This window comes from Hoplias malabaricus, chromosome X2, assembly GCF_029633855.1.
Source record: "Hoplias malabaricus isolate fHopMal1 chromosome X2, fHopMal1.hap1, whole genome shotgun sequence".
Classification (NCBI taxonomy): domain Eukaryota; kingdom Metazoa; phylum Chordata; class Actinopteri; order Characiformes; family Erythrinidae; genus Hoplias; species Hoplias malabaricus.
The window spans coordinates 55,459,228-55,482,058 of NC_089819.1; the positions used below are offsets into that span (position 1 = coordinate 55,459,228).

The 22,831-nt window shown below is 41.4% G+C and overlaps 1 protein-coding gene across 1 annotated transcript in view; it reads right to left on the reverse strand.

The window, feature by feature from the left end:
• Positions 1-1,663: 1,663 nt before the first annotated feature.
• cdh8 (cadherin 8) overlaps positions 1,664-22,831 on the reverse strand; it is a 174,836-nt gene continuing 153,668 nt past the window's right edge. The window contains exons 9-12 of the mRNA XM_066654745.1: positions 18,334-18,455; positions 15,786-15,897; positions 4,838-5,089; positions 1,664-4,151 (exon numbers count right to left, since the gene is read on the reverse strand). Coding sequence (XP_066510842.1) covers positions 3,658-4,151; positions 4,838-5,089; positions 15,786-15,897; positions 18,334-18,455 — 980 coding nt within the window. The 3' untranslated portion in view covers positions 1,664-3,657. The remainder of the gene's footprint in view (positions 4,152-4,837; positions 5,090-15,785; positions 15,898-18,333; positions 18,456-22,831) is intronic.

The window sequence follows — 22,831 nt, forward strand, 5'->3', positions numbered from 1 at the left end:
CATTGGGAGAGGGACTGTCTCTCAGAGCGCTGTTCAAGTTCATTTGTACCTTACACTGTCTGGCCAGTTTATTAGAAACAGTTCAATTTGTACTTGGTCACTTTACAGATCTTCAGCGCTGCAGTGAGTAAAGGCTAATTCAGATTTAAAGGTATGTGTGTGTTTACAGTTCACTATATTGTGTTATTCACTTGTTATCCCCAGAGTCCGGACTCTGAGTCAGGTTACGGTTTGGTGTGTTCTCTCTGTGTCTTTGTGGGTCTCCTCCAGGTGGGCCTTGTTTCCTACCACAGAAATGAAAGGGAAAAAAAACTGAATTAAAATTAACTTTCACTTTTGTGTTAATTTGCATCTCATTTCTACATCATCATGGACTTCATCTCCACTCAGCATTACATCCCCTTTTTTGTCCTCTCGGGAACAAATGAAGCTTTTAATCATTCAGCAGCTATCCCTCCATCTCTGCGCTGTACATTTACGCAAATACATGGAGTGTCACATCAGAAAAATCCGCTTTTTCTGGGGGTTGTTTGAGGACATGATACCAACGTAATGATATTCAAATACAGTATTTGATATGCTAATCTTCACCCTGGGGCAGTGTGGAAATGCCATGGAGAATAAGTAGTGCTATGATATATATATAGTGTGTGTGTGTGTTTACATTAAGGTTTGTATAATTACTCGTGCTGTATATGTGTTTGAATAAGAAGCACTTTCTGTGGCTCGGGCTGTAATTGACAAGATCGAGAACTTTTGTTATTCATGAAAAGACAGAGAGCAGATAAGATTGAGGAGAAATTCTAATCTTTCCTTGGGATTAACACAGAGACGAGGCGAGTCTGGAGAGATAAAATCACTGCAGTTTTTTTTTTTTTTATTTAAGATGTGAAGAGAAAGAGGATTGGCGTTCCTCTAAGCTTCGACTTTGTTTGGGAACGCTCTGAGGACCAGTTAATTAAAGCCATCAAAATCTCTCCAACAAAGGCTTTGAGATTGATGAAAACAAGAAAGCCTTTTCCTCTGAGATCTATCTCCATGAGGCAAGAGCACAATATGACAGTTCAGAAGAGATTAAGGCAGAGTTGGAGTTATAAAGAGATTACGACTGGTTATAGGTCTCACTACAGGAACAGGAGCGTGTGTTTTTATAATAGAACAGAAATGAGGGAGAGTGGATTGATTAAGATCAGGCTTATGTGTGTATCTTTGTTCACGGGTTGGAAATTAGTTCATTCATTTATTAATTTTCTTTATTTTTCTGTTAGTTGGTGTTTGTAGTTTTGGTTCATTCTTGGCGTACTCCCGGGGGGAAAGGTTTCCTATTGAACAGGCTGGACTTTGGGCTTGAGTTTTCTTGTTAAACAGATAAACTCTGGTTTGTGGAATACCCTCCTGAAGTGTATCCTCTGGCTTGCTTTTTTCATCCCTAGCATAGTGTGTCTAGCATTGTTCATTTCTCAAACCAGACCCACTCTATAATTTCACATACGCTGCCCTGTTACACCCTTCCACCCCTAGACAGTGTCTTTTACAAGAATAAAGAATATTGAAAAGCATGATCTCTTTTGTTCTTGGATGATTTTCACAAGGCTTAAAAAATCCTGCACTCATAAATATTTATAAAAATATATTTCACGAAGTAGGAAACAGTACATGGGTATCTTAGATTACAATACAGAGAGTAGATAATTAAACATACAAGTATATAAGCATTAAAGCACAGTAGAAAATATGATCTGCATGAAAATCTCTACTGTCCAGTCTACGGAAATAAACAAAAATAATTCAAATAAAAAAAAAAGCCACATGTTTCAGTACAAACTCAGAGGTTGCACGCAGCTTTAGTGCCATTATCCATCTCCATGTGCAAGAGCCAGCGTGCATAGAGCAAAAGAATGAAACCAAATCAAACCAGGTCAAAGGAAGCTAAGGACATCAGCAGTGACTATGTACAGGTCTCTATTATGTTGTTGTATCGTCTAATATCATACAGTGAAGCACATTATGGACAGGGCTGTAGTGTAGTCCTTTACTTTGTGGGTGGGATTAACCAGTGGGTTATACATATACTTATTGGGATAAACGGAAAAGATAAATAAATTAAAAAAAGGAATAAACCAAATCTCTGGGCTTGGATATAACTAAATCCACTCAGCTAGTTGTGCTTGAAATGGTCACTGAAAACACTGTATACAGTATATTCAAATACACACACAGCATCGGTTAAAAGAGCCGTCCCAATCCTCTGTGGACATCACAGTCAGCGTAGAAACTGAACATCTTTGATTTTTAATATCATTAACATTGTTTTTTTAGCATTTAACGCTTGTAAAAAGCTCTCCGCCGCAGCAGAGAAACTTAAGCCAAAGAGGAAGAAACTGAAATAACACCTCATCCTGTTTTTGTTTTACTTTTTTTTCTTTTTTTCTTTTTTTTTTTGTTTGTTTTATACCATTTAGCACAAAACAGACAATTGGCAATGAATATTTATACATTTCTGTAAATCATACTACTTCAATGAAGTTTGGGAAATAAAATAGAAAAAAAAATCAGAAAAAAAGAAGAAACAGTTTTATTAATGTTTTGCTTCTGTGAAAAAGAAGGCCTCGTTGTTTCTACATATCTTTTTTTTTTCTTTCTTTTTTGTCTTCATAGGCTACTAATCTCCGAGTGTGAACCACACACTAAAAGCATGAATACAAAGTGGTCTTTATAAAGCAACAGTTTGTCCAGTTTCCCCGCCCCTTGAATGGTATCAAATGGAGTCTCAACTAGTGCCTATTAAAGCCGATCACATGGACGCGGTATGAAGCTCGTCTTCTCTCCAATCGTACATACATTCAGTGAAGTAATGTAGACTGTGTATTGCTTTGTAGTTGAGATTTCCATTGTGGGTTCAAGCAGTCATTCCTTGGTTTGACTGAATGAAGGTGTGCGCCGTTTTTGAGGCCCTTGTTTGTTGCGGTTTGTCCTCCGCGAAACGTAATGTTTTCATCCAAAAAAAGCCAAAAGAATCCAAGTTCTTGGAGCCACTAGCGAGGATCTACTCGTCGGATGCTTGTGGTGATCACAGTGAACAACACACAGCCAAGAAAATTACTGCTAGACACTCAATGGGACAGTTTTCTAAAATAATCACTCCATAAACAAACGACCTTCTACAGACATCGGCCCGTGCTGTTATTATTATTATTATTATTATTGTTATTATTATTATTATTATTATTATGTTTGTTATTAATGTATTTTGTATAATTTATAATAATTATTATTATAATTATGATGCTGTTGTGGTACATGACTAATACGCTATCATGGTCTCGTTCTAGGAAATTTCTGATAAAAGGAAACAAACAAAAAAAAAATATCAGAAGTCAGGAAGTTCATCAGGTGGCCTTTGTGAAACGGTACTGGTTGGAGTTGTAGGGTTCGATTCCCTACTCAGTTTATTTCACTGACCACACCCAGATTCACCCTTGGACAAGACTCCTAACCCTACATCCATCTACGACTAGAACTGAGTGTCGCTTGGAATTGAAGCGTCTACTAAATGCAATGTAAATATGAATGGAAATCGTTCTTGAGAGCTGGCGACACCTATCCACGGATTGAAGCCAAAAAGCGTCCAGTAGGGGGCTTCCTCTTGTTCCAAGGTCAAGTTTCCTTGTCGCTCTCTCCCACTGAATACAGTTCCCCGAGTCTTCTGAAGTGTGGCCCCCACTCTCGGAGGTAGTCATAGTTCTGATCCGAGTCCGAGGACGTGGTCTCGAGGGAGCTGAGCGAGCCGGCGACAGAGCCCCGACCCTCATAGCCATAGATCTGGATGGAGTCATAAGGGGGCGCTGTGGGGTCGTTGTCCGCCTCATGCAGCCGGACATTGATGAACTCATCCACATCCACCCCGTTGGGGCCCGAGTGCTGTCCGGCCCTGGGCATGAACTGCAGATCAGGTTTGATGTCCTTCCGCGGCAGGAAGCCGTTGATGCCGTCGGGGTTCTGCAGAGTGGCGATGTCGAATGCCTCTGTGTCCTCTTCCCCGCCGCCCTCATCGTCGTAGCGGATGATGTTCTCCCGGACGTCCTCATCGTCCTTAATGATCAGGGGCTCATTCTTGTGGCGCCTCAGAGTCACAAACAGGACCACGATGACTAGGAACCAAAGAAAGGATGTTTTAGAATGACTGGGAACCAAACAAAGGACTTTTAGTCACTGCTGGAACAACACTTGTTTCTACAGTATTGAATGTGCCCTGACTGACCTTCACTGTCCAGATCGTGACTCTCATGGTCCTCAAGCCCCGACTGAAGCCCCTGCTCTTTCTAAACCACTTGAATGAGCATTAAGCAATTGTCGTTGCACTTATTCTGTACATAACACTTTATCTTCTTTATAGATTATGCTTTTTTATTGCACTGTTTTTTTTTTCTTTTTCTTTCTAGGTTTCAGCACTGGCCTTGTTCTGACAGTGTCTGAGCTCAAGGGTCATTTGGACTAAAGCTACAAACTTGAACAAACACAAAGCACTTTTGTAATTCTCTCTGATTTAGAGCATCTAAGTGCTAAGTGCCGTAAATGTAGAGGTAAAATTTATTTAAGCTTTTATTGAATTTAACTCTAGATCCATCACATTTACACCATTTTTGTAAGGAAAGGACAAGTAATACTCATCCAAAAATAAATGCTTTTTCATAACCTATAACCTATTGTGGATGTTAGAGTAGCTCATCCTTCTGTAATGTGACCATATTGGAGCTGCTGCTCTGGTCATTGGTGTGATGTCGAGTCATATCTGCTAATGGTCTGGTGATGGTATGTCAGTAACGTGAAGTGTTACCCAGCAGCAGTATGATGCAGGCGAGTATGGCGATGAGTGCGCCCATGCTGAGGCCAATGGGGAGGATGAATGCCTCCACATTACACGACTGCACCGTCCCGTCTCGACTGCAGCCGCACACTCGGATGGTCAGTGTGTTGGTGCTGCTCATTGGAGGATCTCCGTCGTCCGTCACCACCACTGGCAGAAAGTACATCTCCTGCTTCTGACGCCGGAAATAGTCGTGCTTTGTCAGGATACTGATGGAATTATCTGGGGAGAGGAGGAACAGCAAGGCTGGGTTTAGTTATTCTAACTGGGAAGTCATATTAACCAAGCATCCAAGATAATGGTCCATTTCTGGTCATTAACACCCTAAAACTTGCTCTTCGTTCACAGATACAAATGGAGAAGCCACTGTATTGTTACCCTCAAGGCTACATATTCAGTACCTTTAGTGAGGGAATATAATTGTACCATATTCTATAGTAATTGTAGATTTAATATTTGATTTCCTCTCCTCTGGAGAAGAGTATATAATGTACTTTTAAGGAACACAACTGGACTTAAACACTAGTGACAAAAATGGTTTCCAAAGTTTAATAAGTGTCTGAACTTTAACTCTACTTTCATACACTTCAATCAGTACATGTGAATCTATGTATATTCAATTTGTTCCCACCTTCTTCTCCACCCACTCTTTCGCTGCTTGCCTGCAGCATGAAAGCCCCACCCCACAAGCTCAAGGATTGCTTTCTGAGGTTTGTGAGGTTTGAAACCTTGTCTTTCTGAATCCACGCTACTGTGTTTGGAATGTTGCAGTGTTACACGCTCAGCCACGTGGCATAACCAGTTATTCACTCATAAATACATGACAGATATGTGGAAAAAAGATCCACAGGTCATTTTCAGCAGCGGTTTGTCTTCACATTACACTGACATTACACCTAGAGTCCTGCATGTTCTGTTCCTGATACAAGCCCCTGAAGCCAGTGAAAGGAAATGTGATGGAACTAAGAAGTAAACTCAATTCTGTCCCAGCTTTTTTTGGAACATATTGCAGGTGTCATACTTTAAATCTGTTTGTATTTACAAAGTACTACAACGTATGAAAATGTTAAATCACAAAATGTGCTTTTATCATCATTCCCCATCATTAACCCATTCCCAAACAAACACAAACGCTGTAGTTAAAAGGGGTGGTGAACAGAGACATAAACACACTGCTGTAGACCGCCACCTCATCAACAAGGAGGCTCAAGGGCACTTCAGCTGTGGATGCTGAGTGAAGAGAAAGCACAGTTCTTCCACTAACACTGCCCCCATTTGTTCCTGCTGGTCCAGATGATTGAACCTGTGACCCTCTGTACCCAAGGCCATTTCTTTAAATTTATCTCATGGATTTAATTCTGTTCAATTACATTCATTGCTGCTGTGCAAAAACCTTGAATCTTGAATCTTCCCATATGTTATTTTCGTTTTTTTTTTCACCTTTGGATTATTTCGAAATATTATAATCAATGGGCCAATAGAAATGCTCCAACATGACTTAGAATTACAAGTGTTGACATGAAACCTACTAAAAGTGATTACCATGTTTCCTTAATCATTTTTAACATACAAAGTTTTGTTCCTTATATCAGAGTTAAGGTTAGACTCTTCAGCTCTTTATATATGAGATACGGTCCAGCGTTGAGCTTTGTGTCCTCAGTCCTTGAGGAAACGACAGAGAGAAACGAGTGGACGGAAGTGCCGTCCTTCACCTAAGACTCTTCTGAGAATCTTGCAGTTCATTATCCACTCCTTCATCCCCACTTTCTCTCTGTCTTTTTACTCTTTAAACTCCCTCAAGAACCTCCCACCGCAGCAAAGTGAGTCTCTGATCGCCTCCGACTCTGTGTAATGTTAGTGAAACAGCGCAGAGAAAGGAGGCACGAAAGAAAGAACGAGAGAGCAGAAGAAAATGGGCTGAGGAGCAGGATGTCAGGAGGTGGCGTAAACACTGAGATAATGCAGCAATGAGGAGAATAAATGAGTTATGGAAATGACTTTTTCATCACCTGAAAGCCTGTCTCAGGAGTGGGAAGGTTTATTTCTTTTTTTATTTCTTTATTTTTATATGAAGGTGAACGCCATCACCTTCGCGCTACAGATGAAAGCCAAAGGGCTGAGCCGAAATTAAAGTGAGGAAGATTTAATTGTAGTTAATAAACATGCTAATAAAAGACAATAATAATAATGTTAACTGTGATGTTTTCGTCGCTCTAAGATCACAAAGCAATTATTTGCCAATGCGCCCGGCTCCTTTATCATTCCAATTACAGTAACAGAGCTTTTCCTTCATTCGGAGCAATAAACAGCAGAAGAAAATTGTCCAGCAAACTAATTTGTCTTATTTTATCGAAACGTTTTGATGGAGGAACGCTGCCAGCTCAGGGGAATTAATGTTTATTATAACGTCACTCTGCACTGATTCCGTATTTTTATCTCGAGTCCAGGTTTTTCTTTTTAAAACCATGCCCTTAAAACAGAGACTTTGGTGCTGTAATCATGTCCCTGATTCAGCTGCGGTGTCTCGGGGTCCTGGGTGGGATCCTCTCCTCCGGTCCCTCTCTGTGAGGGGTGTGGTGTGTGTTCTCCCTGTGTCTGTGCGGGTTTCCTCTGGGTGGTCCTCTCTCCCACAGCCGACACACATTGGTAGGTGGAGTGACTGTGTGGCACAGGGTGTGTCCCTGCCTTGTGCCTGATGGTTATGCATCCCCCCATGGTCAGGTTGAAGCATTTACTGACTAGAAATAAATGAATGAATGAACTTCAACAAGTGAATGGCAGAGACACCAATGAAAAGGAAGCCACTTGTCTCAGAACTTCGTGGGGCCCCGAGCTGTGGGTTGGAGGGCATTGTGAAGAAACGCCTCCAAACATTTCACCACTTTTGTCACTGTTTCACTTCTTTCAAAATCTCTGTGGCTCTGTTGTTATCATCATCTTCACAAACAAAGAAACAAAAAGGTCCCGGGCGGCTCCTGGGGGCTGTGGCTTCTCCTGCTGGGAGCATCGTCTTCATCCAGGAGCTATATTCCCCTCTACACGACTGCAGGGAGAGCCTTAATTCATTCTCCTGGGTTTAACACCATGTAATAAACTGCTTCTAACAAGATAAGTACACTTAATACCCTGCAACATTTACTCTACAAGTGTAAAGTATTGCAGATGATGACAGGATCAAGAGATATTAGATTTGGTCCATATTTAATTTTGAACCTCAAACTAAATCACTGTATTCTTCAGAAATGAGACACATTGGTTAAAGTTAGGTTCTGTGATGTTTCGGGTTCAAAGCTTGTGTATTTTACGTTTTAAATATAGTCTCTCTGTATTTCCCACATGTTTTGGATGAATAACACAAATCATCAAAGTTTACTGAGTTATAGTTCTTCCTGTTTTACTTTTATTACACTAAATTAAATATTTTACCGTTTTAAACCGATGTCGTTATTGGTTCACGGCCCTGTTGTGTGCATTATGTTAACAATTCTATTCCAATAATATCTACCTTATAGGTTTAAAAAGACATTAATTCAGCTTTGACACTAATGTCAAACATGTTTCGTGTGTTTAACACTTGGGGCTGCTTCTAATCAAAAAATGACCCTTCATATGACGCAGTATTTACTGTACAGGCATAAGGCATGACCGATAATGTGCGCATTTTTGGAAAGAATAAATTTGTTTAATGTATAGTTTCTAATTTGAAAATAAATATATATATTTTTTTCTTTTTAAGAATGAAGCAAAGGCTAAATTAAACTACAATGTGTACCTACAACTTTCAGTTGATATTAATGTCATTTTTTAATGTATTATTTGTATTAAGAAGTTAATGGCTAATTCATATGTATTCAATTTGGAAAATTGTTAAAAAGAACCAAAATAAACAATTACTACTTGATTTTTTTTTATTTTTCTTGGTTCAATTTTGTTTGAATATCACCTTTTTCAAACTATGTTTTCTTGCTGTATTATTATTATTATTATTATTTAGAGTAATGAAACCTTGTCATGGCGTTATGAAGTGTATACTTTTATCTGAGTGTAATAAATATATGTTTTAATGTTTAGATTAAGGTTAAATTGGATTTGTAATATTTTGTGGATGTACAAAGACAGAGATTTGCCTTTTTGTACAGTGTCTAAAATTCAGCTTCAGTACTGTACTGATGTTGATATGCAGTGGTCAGACACTTAAACTCTGTTTTAACATGTGTCCTGGGTGATTAGGTGGGTCATTAGTGGCCAGCAATAAGTACAAGTGTGAACGAGGTACAGTGTGTCTCAGAGCAATGAAATCTGATCACTCAAACTGAATTTGAAGGTGGTTTGGGAAGCCTCTTGACACATTACCGTTCACAGGACAGATGTGATGTGGCCTGAGGCGTCCCAAACCAACAAAGTACCCTCATATCAACCACATCATTGCCCTGGTTTCATTCAGTGTCAACCCTTCTGTTCGTTAACTGACCACACGTTGTATAAGTGTGTAACAGCTCAAACAGGAACATGAGCACAGATGTGTGGGACATTTCTGTTTGAACACATGCAGCAGGAATGCGACGTATGCACTTAAGCGGAAAAGATGTAGGTCACTTGAGGTGCATTAAAAGTAGGAGGTGTAAATAGCTATGTGTAATGGCGTTTTTTTGTTATTGAATCACCCAAGACTCTTGTTAATGCCAGGTGTTTAAAGGGCCTTATGTTATTCAGTATATCTTTATATCTTACATACACAAAAAAAAAAACAACAAAAAAAAAAAACACTGTTAAGTGTAAGCAGAGTTTTTTATGTAAAATAATTTCCTAACGTTTCCATCAACTCATCCCACTGCTTCCAGAAAGCTCAGGATGTTACTGATATCTCGGCCTGTCAGCATGTTTTCCTGAGTAAACATTTGCAGCTTGGTCCTCTGGGCGTCAACAGATTTATTCTTATCGTGATTAGGAACTAATTCTGGCCTTGACCATTTATGGCATTTACATGTTATCAGGCGCACAGCCTCCAAACAGACAGACCTCCATCACACATCAGAGTCATCTGAAGCCACACAACACAACTTTTACAAATCATCAGGTCCGCAAAATGTTTACTCTTTAAAATACTCATCCAGTGCCAGGGGAAACATCACGAAATGGAAGGTTGTCATGGTCAAATGTGCTGAGTTTTTTTTTTTTTCTTTCACCTCAAATAAACAGAGGCACTGAGGATCCTCTGCTTGTCATAACAACTGTTATCATGCTATCACCATGGTAACGTTTACATGGCGGCATGTCTTCACTTGTCACGCAACAAAATTTGTGTTTTTCAGTGTACACACAGACATAGTCTCTCATTGCCGGAGTCTAGAGCAAGAGCCTGATACTTTTCACCACTTAAAATGGCAAAGAACCGCCTGCTACTGCAGGAAGGGGAAAGGCCCAATCAGGAGGAAGAGAGCCAATCAGAACGCAACTGGCAGAATCCTGAAGTGAGGCCAAATGAACACACTAGAAGTTTAAGACTCTCCGTCAACTCGAACACGGACAAAACCTCCAGCCAAACAGGACTTTCCCAAGTGTCTAGTTCCATAATAACATCTTTCACATAGATACAGTGGGACTGAATGGGCTAAACGTATCAGGTCTCTGACTGTATACAAAATAAATATGATGTCAATTAGCATTTTATTCAATTGGATATCATTATTGACAAAAGTGTTTTTGTATTGAATCCCTCTGCCTTTCTTCACCTTAAGCAGCTCTCACACTAGTCTTCGTTCAGAGGAATTTCACAATCAAAATGCAATTAGTTTAATGGAATAATCTGTTTGCTCTGTGGACATCTGAGGAAAATACACTCTGCCAGAGAAACTTTGATTCAAGTTCAAGATTCACAAACGCATTAGTGTCTCGACCGCTGTGACCTGAGTGGAGAGGATAAATCCAGCAGAAACCTAAATCCACAAAGAAGGGAATGCTAATAGTATTTGTGTGGGACGTTATACATCGTGGTCCGAGCCAATTCTAAAAGGGTACTCACGACTTGGAGCACAGTGGATTAGAGGCTGCATACCTCTTGTGGTGTTTGCTGTTTCTGATTGGAGAGTTAACTGGTTTGTTAAATAACCATAACACAATGGACTGTCTGCATTGCTAATCATCCGGCCCTATTTTGCAGAGTGTTCTGAACTGTGATCGTCAAATGTGACTCAATTTACAGACTGTACCAATTATTTAGCCAGCAGTCATCACATGAATGTCAACATTGTTCATTGGTGGTGTGCTCAGTTCTACAGTTGCTTATTTCGCTAGTGAATAGTTAGTAGACCTTGGCCATTTCATTATTTTGCAAAAATTCTGCATTCATCCGTTCATTCTTTTGGAGGAACTACTATGTCCTGATCAGTGTCAAGGTGCATAATGCAGGAGAGGTCAGTAGTTCATTACAATTCCTGATATTGTTCATTAAATATATGATTTTAAATGGCCACCTGTGACTCTGCTCCTATAAGATGAATAATGCTGGTATTTTATTATTAAACTCGTTTAAGTCGATAAGAATTGGGAATTCATTTTTCCATGAGATGGGCCCTTTAACTACATACACATACACACTCTCAGGGACTCTAGAGTAACTGAGTGAAAGACTACAGCTGAGAGTGCACCAGACGCCTCGGGCTGTCCATCAAACGCTGCTGACCTCACTGAGCTCTGGGATAAAAACGCCATCTTTAGCTTCAGCACAAAAAAGAAAGAAAAAAAAACAAAAAAAAAAACACTGAGCCTCATCTCTGCAGCTCATTTCCAACAGGTCTCCATCATCAGCTGAGCTCTGGTTCTCTCCCGAACCTCTGCTGCTTTATCTGGGGCAGAGTCTCCAGATCTTCCCAGTTCTCCACAGCTACACGCAACAGGGTCTCTCCTGCTTCTGACAGCAATTAGTTTCCACCGTCCTCTTTTCTCCACAATAATAACCACAGCAGAAGACTGTGTAATTATCGGAGCGAGTTGTAATTACAGTTTTATATGCTGTGTAATCATTACCTCTGGCCTCACCATGGAAAAAAGAAAGAGTAGAGATATCTGCTGTAGTGCGATAGTGTTGCTTCCCTGTCATTTAAAAGAGGGAATCAAATGTCATTCCCAGTAGAGAGTCTATTCATAGTGAAGGTGAATGGAACCAGACGTCCATCTCTAAAACCTACTCGCATAAATTGTTTTATTATAGTTTGCTGGTTTAATCCCCAAAAGTGGTAGGAAAAATGGTGGGGGAGGGAGTGAAGGAATAGTGCTTTCTCCTCCCTCAGCATCCGCGGTTGAAGTGCCCTTGAGCAAAGCATCAAACCCCCAAATGCTCCCTAGATGCTGGGGTGTCTGCCACAGTTGGGTTAACTGCCAGAGAAGAGATGGGTTAATCCAGTTCTCTTCAAGCAACACTAGGTAAGATCCGATACTTTAACCCCTGGGCTCCCCCTACAGTTCCAGCGTTATTCACTTTTACACACTGTCGTGAAATTAAGAAGGACGTAGTGAGTGGTTTCCTAGCCTACTCCAAACATTACATGGTACAGTTTCTGCAGTGCTGAGCCCAAAGTAGCAACAGCAGAGGCTCTATTCTCCCTGCTCAGTGGAGCATCACAATTATTCCTCATTGGTATCTAGGTATCTAGGTAAGTTCCTCATTGGTATCTAGGTAGGTCTGAATAAGTGAGGTCTCTCATTGGTCAAAGATTCAGGAGCCAAACTAAACCCTTAATGCACTGGATTAAATTTCAACTCATATTTGGAGACATTTTCATTTACAACGAAACCAAACTCAAGAGGAGTAACAGGAAGATCTAGATCTATCAGCGACTGTGAATATGAGCTGTGTAATAAGATTCCAGTCAGTTAAGAAAGAAAAACAGCAACATGCCATGTTTGTTATGCCCTACGATTCATCCAACACACCAGCAGCTTTCTAAACCCTCACAGCGCTTCGATCCACAACAGCCTTAGGTTCATGTACACTATTTATCTTGGTGTTTATTGTTAAATTAGGTATTTCTGATTCAATCCAGTTTTAGATCAGGTTTCCAAGGTAACAGCCTCACTTTCTCTAGATTGATAAGATGTCTCTCCCTTTCACTACATTAATCAGTGTCATGCTATTCGTCAAAGACATATTAACAGCCATTGATTTAGCAGCAGTTTATAAAGAAATGCTAATTGAATTCACACATCTCAGAACACAGCAAGATCTCCACAGATTACTGCATATAGGTGCAGTCCAGATATTCCTAAAATGATTGGTAATGATAGTATTTTTTGATTATTTTGCAACCACTAAGTGAGCTCCAGTCCACCGATGACACTGTTTCACCAAATCCACACCCATGCTCTAGGTTTGATCCTGAAGAAGAATCACAGAAACAGTGCTGTAAACTGCTGTGAGGGAACTTTACACAGGAGACAATCCTGCAGCTCCTGACCTTCTGGAGTTTAGAGTTAGAGTTGGCGTTTTGGGTTGAGCTGGGTTTAAGCTGATTTTTCACACTTGTTCGGTATGAAACGTAATGAATTGTACTTTACTTAATAATGAACAAATTCACTTTTGAGACCAGGCGTAACACCACTACCTTAAAGAAATCTCTTTTTTGTACGTTCCTATAGCTTATGTTTGTGTAGCATTTACAGGACATGGATAGTCATGTATATATTAAAGTGTTTGTATAAACTTGTACTAAGCTGTATCCATTGCTATGGAGAATGCAGTTACTTTGTTATATCCAGTATACTGTTCTATCCTTATAATGTGAATTCTACTGTGGTTTAAGTTTTTATTATCTATCTATCTATCTATCTATCTATCTATCTATCTATATATCTATCTATCTATCTATGTGCAGTTAATGCTAGTGGAAATCTGTATCCACGATCATCAAAGACTCCAAGAACACAGCAGCAATTACAGCTGTACAGTATACAGCTACAATATACCGTCTATACCACACTGAAGTGAGATGTAGCAGGGTCACAGTAAAAGACTGACCTGAAAATGGCCTTCTCTCTCTCTCTCTCTCTCTCTCTCTCTCTCTCTCTCTCTCTCATATGTCTCTTCCTAACATCTGCTAACTTCACACCTACCTCATTTACATGCATTTCTTTTTAATTAAAAAACCCAGCGCCTGTCGATTCACTCAAAGACTGCTTTTCAGCTCAACGTCCAGAACCAGCAGATGGGATTCTTCACCTCGAGCCCTCGGAAAACGTTCCAGACCTCAGGGTTTCAGGTGTACGCCCATTTGAGTTTTTTGTCCAATCAGATCTCAGAGTGATGCAGCCAAGCTAGCCCTGCTATTGGTTAGTGGGTTATGTCGCAAGGACCTGGTCTAAAGGATTTACTAAATTAGGACCTGAGAAGCATCGGCAATGAACACGAAATGCGCTCTGAATTGTTAGACTGGGTGACATCTGGTTACTATCAATGCCATTGAAGCTAAACCTTATGCATTAATGAGACCACTGTGAAGGACTGTTCCACAACTGGACATCAATATGCAAGAGTTTCAAGGGACATAAAATATTTAAATATTCACTCACATGCAGCTAAGCTGGCTGGACCTTTGGTTAGGCCTTCAGGAGCCGGACCGACGGCTTCGATAATTGAATTTAATAATTAAATACCAGTTGGAAAATAACAGAGAGATTAAAAGTACATTCATTCATTCATTCATTCATTCATTTTCTGTAGCCCTTATCCAGTTCAGGGCGGCGGTGGGTCCGGAGCCTACCTGGAATCACTGGGTGGAAGGTAGGAACACACCCTGGAGGGGGCACTCTCACACCTACGGACACTTCTGAGTCTTCAGTCCACCTACCAGCGTGGTTTTGTTCATTTTATTTTATATATTTTTTGAAACCAATCAGTTTCTACTGTCCCAGTTTTGTCCACGATAATTACAACAGCAAATTAGACATAATTGTAATTAGACATAATTGTAATTAGATATTTATAAGCTGTGTAATCATTACCTCTGGCCTCAGCGCATACAACATGCCATCATTTCACGTTTGGGAACAAACAAAAGATAAAAAGCAAAGATAACTCTGCTTTCAGCTCCACAACCGGAACCGACAGATGGGACCAGATGAGGATCCTTCACTCCAAGCCCTCGGAAAACATTCCACAACCTCAGGGCTTGCTCGAATTAGAAGGTCTGGAGGCTGGGAGGGTCACACACCAGAAAAAAGACGCCCCTTCCTGCTCGCTAAACCAACCGCAGTGTTTATAAAACAAATTCACAGCCATCTGTCACTCCGCCGAAGGTTTGGGGGAGTCACCCGACGCTGAGGAGAGGCGCTAAAGCCTCACTGGATCCCGTTCATTCACTTTCCTTCAAAATGCACTGGGGAGTAAAAAAGAGCTGATGTCCAAGCAATTGCGCATCTGCTGACTTTCAGGAACACTAACTCCACCAGATTCCCCCTCAGACGCACTCCAGTGCCTCCAGACGCAGTTCAGCACCAGTGTTCAACACCTCTTTACATCTCTCTCTCTCTCTCTCTCTCTCTATCTCTCTCTCTCTCTCTCTATCTCTTTCTCTCTCTCTCTTTCATTCTCTCTCTCTCTCTCTCTCTCTCTCTATCTCTTTATCTCTCTCTTTCATTCTCTCTCTATCTCTCTCTCTTTCATTCTCTCTCTCTGTGTGTCTCTCTCTTTCATTCTCACTCTCTCTCTCTCTCTCTTTCATTCTCACTTTCTCTCTCTCTCTCTCTCTCTCTCTTTCAATTTTGGGTTTCAATTTTAGGAGCTTTAAGATTCATTCATTATTTTTATAATAAGTATTTACAAAACATAAAATATTAGAGTCTTAGAAGGAGTTAAAACTGAAAGAAACAACACGTAGACACTCGTATCACTGGACTAAAGCTGGGTCAGTCCCTCTGTTCTTACCTAGGTTGTTTTTGATGGTGAAGTTGGGGTTCGTGGGTGTGTCCAGGCGATAGTGGAAGGTGTGACCCTGGGTGGGATTATCGTTGTCCACAGCACTGATGGTCCCGATCACCTGCAACGAGTCAGTGTCAGAGCGATTCAGAGTCAAGAAGAAGAGTCAGAGATTCAGACAACGTTAAAATAAATCAGAGACAGTTAGACTGAGTCCGAAGGAATCAGAGTCAAAGTAATGGATGGAGGAGATGGTGATGATGGATATTTAGAGCAGAAAAATATTGCCATCATGAAGAGAGCCCACTTTCAGAGACCGATGGAGTCAGGGGCAGTCAGAGGTCAGGACTCATCCATTACTTCACTGTGGCCATCATAGCAACAGCCCAACGAGATTCAGGGTGAGAGAGAAGAAGTCAGGGAGTGTTAGGAGGAGTCAGAGTGAGTCAAAAGTCATTTTTGAAGCTGATTTGCTCCTGCCGACAATCACAGACATTCTCCTGATTTCAGAGTGATCGTAAACTGTTATCTTCCCTGATTTTCCTGTAGTGCATGGAGTTCAATGGCATATGGATTCACTGCCATCTGCTGTGTTTGTTTACATCTAATATGTGAGAAACCCCGGCCTGCTCTCGCGATGTAGCAGTTCACGAGAAAACCATGTGAGATTTTGAGGAGTGGAGCACTCTGTTGGGCGTGAGCAATCATTCAGGGCAGATTGTGTAGTGTGGGGACTTTGAGGATTAACTACAATCAACCTCAGAAAAATCTGTGTGGGGTGTCTCACATTTTCCACATCAGTTAGAATTTTTAAATCCTCTAGTGTGTTCCAGGCATTAGAGAGAGTCAGAGAAATTTAGAGTCAGCGTGAGGCAGAACATATCACAGAGTGTTAGAAAGAGTCAGAAATATTCAGGATGAATCAGAAGTAGTCTGACAAGTCAGAGAGAGTCCGAACTGGTCAGAGCGAGTTAGAGAGTCAGAGAGCATTAGAGAGAGTCAGAGTTAGACAAAATCAGAGAGAGTTAGAGAGAGCTTGAGAGAGTCAGAGAGAGTCCGAGACCAAGTCAGTGAATTACAGAGAGTTAGATGGGGTCAGAGAGATTCAGAGAGAGTTAGAGAGAGTCAGAGTGATTCAGAGAGAGTCACAGAGTTAGAGTGAGTCAGAACCAGTCAGTGAATTACAGAGAGTCAGAGAGAGTTAGAGAGAGTCAGAGAGAGTAGTTAGAGTGAGTCAGAGAGAGTTAGAGAAAGTTAGAGTGAATCAGAGAGAGTTAGAGTGAGTCAGACAGAGTCAGAGAGAGTCAGAGAGAGTCAGAGTGAGTCAGAGAAAGTTAGAGTGAGTCAGAGAGATGGAGCGGCTGGACACCAGAGGCCAGAACTCATCCATTACCTCCCTGTTGCCATCATGGCGAGAGCCCACTCTGACAGCGGCCCACACAGGATGAAAAATTTGTCCCATTCACTCATGAAATTAGAGACCTTTATCCACGGGGGACTGTCTCTCTCTCCACACTTTTCTGCTCCGGCTCCATCCATATATCTGCCAGTGCAGCTCGGGACAAGCTCTTTTTCTTCATGATCGACGGCTTTTTTCAAAACTAGGACCCTGCCACCGCGCCGCAGAGGGAAAGGGGGGCTTTTTCTGGGACTGCTACAAAATACAACCTTACCATTTTCATGTTCAGTATCTACACTTTCATATTCCCAGTCCAGGAAGGGCTTTGTCCTGTTCCACTGAGAAGGCTTTAGATGCTGGAAGCATTGCTGTAAAGATTTGATGGCACTCAGCAAACTAAGAGCATCAGTGAGATCCAGTAATCAGGTCATAACCAGAGTATTGTTAAGAGAGCACAGTTCATCTAGACTCTTGCCCACTGGTGTTGCCAGAAATGGCATTAAGGTGGGCCTGGGGACACTTGGGTGGAGACAGTTATTCTTCGTAGAATGAAAAAGAAAACTAAACAATGCAAACTGCAGAGGAATTGACTGAAGAACAGGTTTTGGTTTTGGCAGAGCCAGCGCACCGATGTTGATGCGTCCAGCTTGGAATCTGGCACACAGGATTGTGAAAGGAGAATGTGAACTTAATCTCACATTCCGGGAATCAGCTCTGACTACGTCCCTGCTCTATCCCTTGCTTTGTGCACAGGGGCACAGTGGGAACTTAAAAAGGATCATCCTGAAACTGGGATGAATCCTAAGAGAGTTCAGACTGGGACACTTAGTTTGTTTCCTATTTACAGAGACAGGGCTGTGTACAAACATTGGACCTTTTTTCCAGTGCACAGACAGTTTAGAAAATGGTGAGGAAATATTAATTCATTCATTGTCTGTAAGTGCTTATGCAATTCAGGGTGGCGATGGGTCCGGAGCCTCTGGAATCACTGGGTGCAAGGCGGGAACACACCCTGGAGGAGGTGCCAGTACTTTGCAGGGTGATGTATGGAAATGTATTAAATGTATTAACAATATAAACATTGCCATTGCAAGACCACACTGTAAATGGGGTTAATGGGGTTCCACAAACTGTGATTGGATGTAAGTGAGCTTTTACCTGACCAGGTTTGCCGTTCTCACACAGGAAGAGTTCCTCCTTGATGGGAAACTCAGGTGCATTGTCGTTTATGTCCAGCACTTTAATGGCCACTATAGCTCTGGACATCTGGCTGTGGTTCTCTTAGAGAGGACAAAAGAGAAAATCAGAAAAGCGTGTGAACAATGGGGACGCATTTGAACAGGCTCCTGCAAATCCCAGGTAAATACAGTGACCCAGTTATTTCCATTCTCTTTCAGTGTCTCTCATTCTCCCCCACCCTCTCCTTGTCCTTCTCTCTCTCTCTTTCATTCCCATCCCTTGGGTTGATGGAGAGACAGACGAGACACCACATCAATCCGAGAGTTAGTGCATTATCAAGTATGCAAAGCAGAACTGCAGTAGGGGAGAAAAAAATGTCTATCACATTCAAAGTGCTTTTAAAAATCCCCTGTACACACACACACACACACATGTTTTATACATAAGGTGAGAAAAATTAATATTGATGAAAAGGTGCAGGCTAAGGACTAAGAGGAAAATAAAAGGTGTGTTAATTAGATTAGGTTTTTATTGGAATTATTCATCGTCACTAATTCCCCGTCCCTTCTGAGGACCCCTGTAAATGATTGTATTTAATCAGCGTTGTGCCCACTGACTTTTATTGAAATGATCCCTCGCTTTGGCCTTTGGAGTCCCTCCTCTGTACCCATGGCTGCTTTTAAACAGCCGTCCTTTTGACCCCAGATAATAACGAGGGGATGCACCTTCGCCTCGCATCACAAACAGAGTCTAAGTGGAACAGCAGGGCAGAGGAAGTCGGAGTATTAAAATGGAGCAGTGTTTTAGCTTCAAATTTAAATCAAATGCCTGTAGTGTCAAATAATCTGCTGAGAACATAACAAAAAGACCAAAACAGGATCACAACAAAATTTTAAACTGAGTGGAAATATGTGCTTATATTACATTACTTACACATTAATGTGGTCCGATATTAACATTAACATGTTGTTTCTGTGGTGGTGTATATGTAGAGTTGGGGGAGGGGTGAAGTGGAATCAAAACAGAGAAGGGACACTTGCAATGGGCAAGGTTTAATGGGTGTGACACCTGTCAAATATTTTAAACTCCAATCAAGTTGTGGATTTCAGTTGTCAGCTAATTTGTTATTTGGTATTTATTGTTCTTTGACCAGACGCCATTTGAATTCAAATCATGTCATAATCACAGTCTCTGAACTCATAAGTTGGAGATTTAGAGGAGGACTTGACAGCACTGTCTCAGATTTAAGTGAATGTAGCATTGGGAGTGTAGCCCAAGGACACTTAAAGGTGTAGCACTGTGTTCCTGCCTGAGCTGGGCAACCAACTGTGGAGCTGGACGGGTCATCCACAGTGTTATTGTGATAGCTCAGATCGGGTGGTCTGGAGGTACAATTTTGGGAAGTGGCTTGGTGGTGGAAATAGGTATTACAAAGTAAGGAATGAAGTTCCCCTAAAAAGAGTATTTATTGTGGCGACCAAAATACAAAAGAAACAGACGGCAAAAAGAGAAGGCAAGCATTATTTACAATATATATATATATATATATACTACTTACACTTTTATGACGATGAAAGGAAACTTAGAGCATTAATGCTACCATTCATTATAATACTGGCTGAATTTTTTAGTTCAAACCTTGGGCAGTAACACAGTCTCTCAACAAAGTTCTTCCAAAGCCTTCTCTCCAATTTTACATTTTACCCGCCCCTTATGTACCCCATTAGCCTGCCCCAGACTAAACCAAAATGATTGAGGGGTATATTTAGAAGGTAAATTAAGATGTAAGCACAACTGGTTGAATTTCCCAGCATGCATGAGTTTCCAGGTGTTACGGTAAATATATCAATCTAATAAAATCCAGATATACCAATTAACATGTTTTCTTTTCACAGGACCACTGGACCCCCACTGCACCAGTAATGCCCACTGTAAGTACCAGTGTCAAGCTCATAATTGTTTACCTAAGACTTGTTTTAAAGGAAAAGCCATTGATGAGGTGTTTTAGAGAGATGGTGATGTCTTGGGTCCCCTATATCATCACAATTGTATTATTCTCTGTGGTAAATTGTATTTCCTTCTAAAATACACTGGTGGGTAGGGAACTGGCCGGTTTGATCCCCAGAGCCAGCAGGTCATGACTGAAGTACCCTTGAGCAAGGCACCTAACCCCCAACTGCCCCCGGGTGCCGTGGCTGGGGCTGCCCACTGCTCACTGCCCCCTAGTGTTCACTAATGTGTGTGTGATTGTGTATTTCACTGCACGGATTGGGTTAAATGTGGAGAACAAATTTTTCACAGGGCACAGTGATCAATAAAGTGATTCTAGTTCTAATTCTAAGGGAACATGGAAAACAGGAAATGCTGTTTGTGTGTGTTTCTGGGATGTGTTCAGTGCGGCTCGAGGCACTGTCAGGTACTGTTGTCTCTGTTCTGAAGCACCACGCACAGCTCTGGAACCAGTCTGAAACACTGTGACTGTAACAGACAGGACTCTGCATCATTTCCACATGTGTATCACATCTCACTCTGATCTGACCGCGCTGTAAACAGTGGATTAACCATGACTCTGTCCTGACTCCATCCCTTTATCTCTGGCTCTGGAGTTCTTTTGGTGTAAAGGGCTAACAGCGTCTGAGCCGAACCACCTCACTTCAATTAAGCTTTTACTTCTGCCCATTGTCAGCCACATTATCTTCATAGCCGTGTGCTGTTAGGGAGTCGTCCTCCCGCTGTTCCTTGCTCATTAGTCGTCTGTATAGATATGATTAAACCATGTTGAAACGCTCTGTAATAGAGTCTTTAGAGCAGTGTGGAGCAGACAGAAGAGCTCTGGCGTAAATGAAGTTCCTCAAAGTGTTTACTCCTCTGTGGCCGAGTAGGAGGAACAAAGGCATTCGTGCTCGAACCGTCAGATGCCAGAAGAGTTTTCGCCCCTGAGCCGTTCGCATTATTATTAACGAGTTGTCACCAGCCGTTTTTGATACTGATAGGCCCTCCACTCAAACTCTTTGAACCCGTTTCTCTCTCATTAATTATATCTCACCCACTACGAGCTCGTATTTTTGTTTGCCTTCGTCTTCTGTGAGCAGCACTGTTTTTGTGAATTCACTCTTTGTCTCCGAAGAGTTTTTTTTTTTTTTTTTTTTTTTTTTGTTGCTGGGTTTTTCGCCGTTCTCGTCCTTGCATATATAAGGATTCCTTGGGTTGCGTGTACAAATCACTGATGCAGAAAGGCGCTCTGTTCTCCTGCGCACACTGAGGCTATAATGAATGCACTCATCTGTATCAGAGCCGGGAAAGCACGACACTGAGCTGCTGTCCTTCAGGACTGCAGTTTCTTAGTCTCGTATATCTATAATGTACTATATGCATCTCAGATTGTATAATGTTCAGTGAGAAGTATATCGTTTTGCATAATAACTGTTGGCCTCTTTATCAGAAACACTTCCCTCTTTACTTTACTCTTGTACAACTCATTTTGCCTTTCCTCAATGGCTAGATCCTGACCACAAATATGATCTTGTTCTAATAACAACTTGCTGAGGGTTACCCACAACCCCAGAAACACCTAGACAATGTCATAACAGAACTTTGAACAGCGTCACACACTCACTCAGTCACTCAGACACTCAACCCTGTGGACGCCCAACGTGGGTCTGGACTGTGGGGCAAAATGGAGGAAACCCACACAGACACAGGGAGAATACACCGCACTCCTCACAGTGACCTGAGCAGAGCATCCCAGCCAGGACCCTGAGACCCTGTATATGTATAGTTTTTACGACTTCTCTGTGGTCAGGTGACTTGTAAAAGTAAAAGTCGTCCTGCTCGTACGTAAACGTCTCCCAGTGTCAGTGCTGGTGTTATGGCTGTCTATTATCTTTATTAGATTCCCCCTGCAAGGAGCAACAGCTCTATTTGCAAAGTCAGACTCTATTTACAGCAGCTCCTTTGTCCCTGAGTGATATAACACTTGGCTAATTGTGTGCTGTGTATCTGCTGTTAATTGTAAGGAACAGTGTTTTCTCCCTTTAAGCTGTGAAAGTGAGACAAGGAAACTCCAGAACAACTATCGCGCGCAGAACCTCGGGATGTTAATTTGAGTTTTATCACCTAAATTCAGCGGCGTATAGCATTCGGAATGCAAATAAACACTGCGCATATGGCCACTGCTGTCTGTAGTTCTGCTCCACGGCTTTTAATTAGTAAGTCGCATTTCTGGATCAGTTTTGGGGGATGTTCTTTGCTGTTTATTTTCATTTATGTGCTCTTTAAACTGGTGTGTGGCTGTAAACGACTCCGTTTGAGCGGAAAGTGTGTGTTTGATATGTCTTAATACAGTACTTGTAACAGAAGTGAACATTTAATTGCCGTGCCTTCAATTTAGTGTGAGAACCATGTGTTTATGGAGTGGCTGGAGGAATGTTAAGAAATACATACCATTTACACAAGGTATTTTGACCCTTTTAAGAAT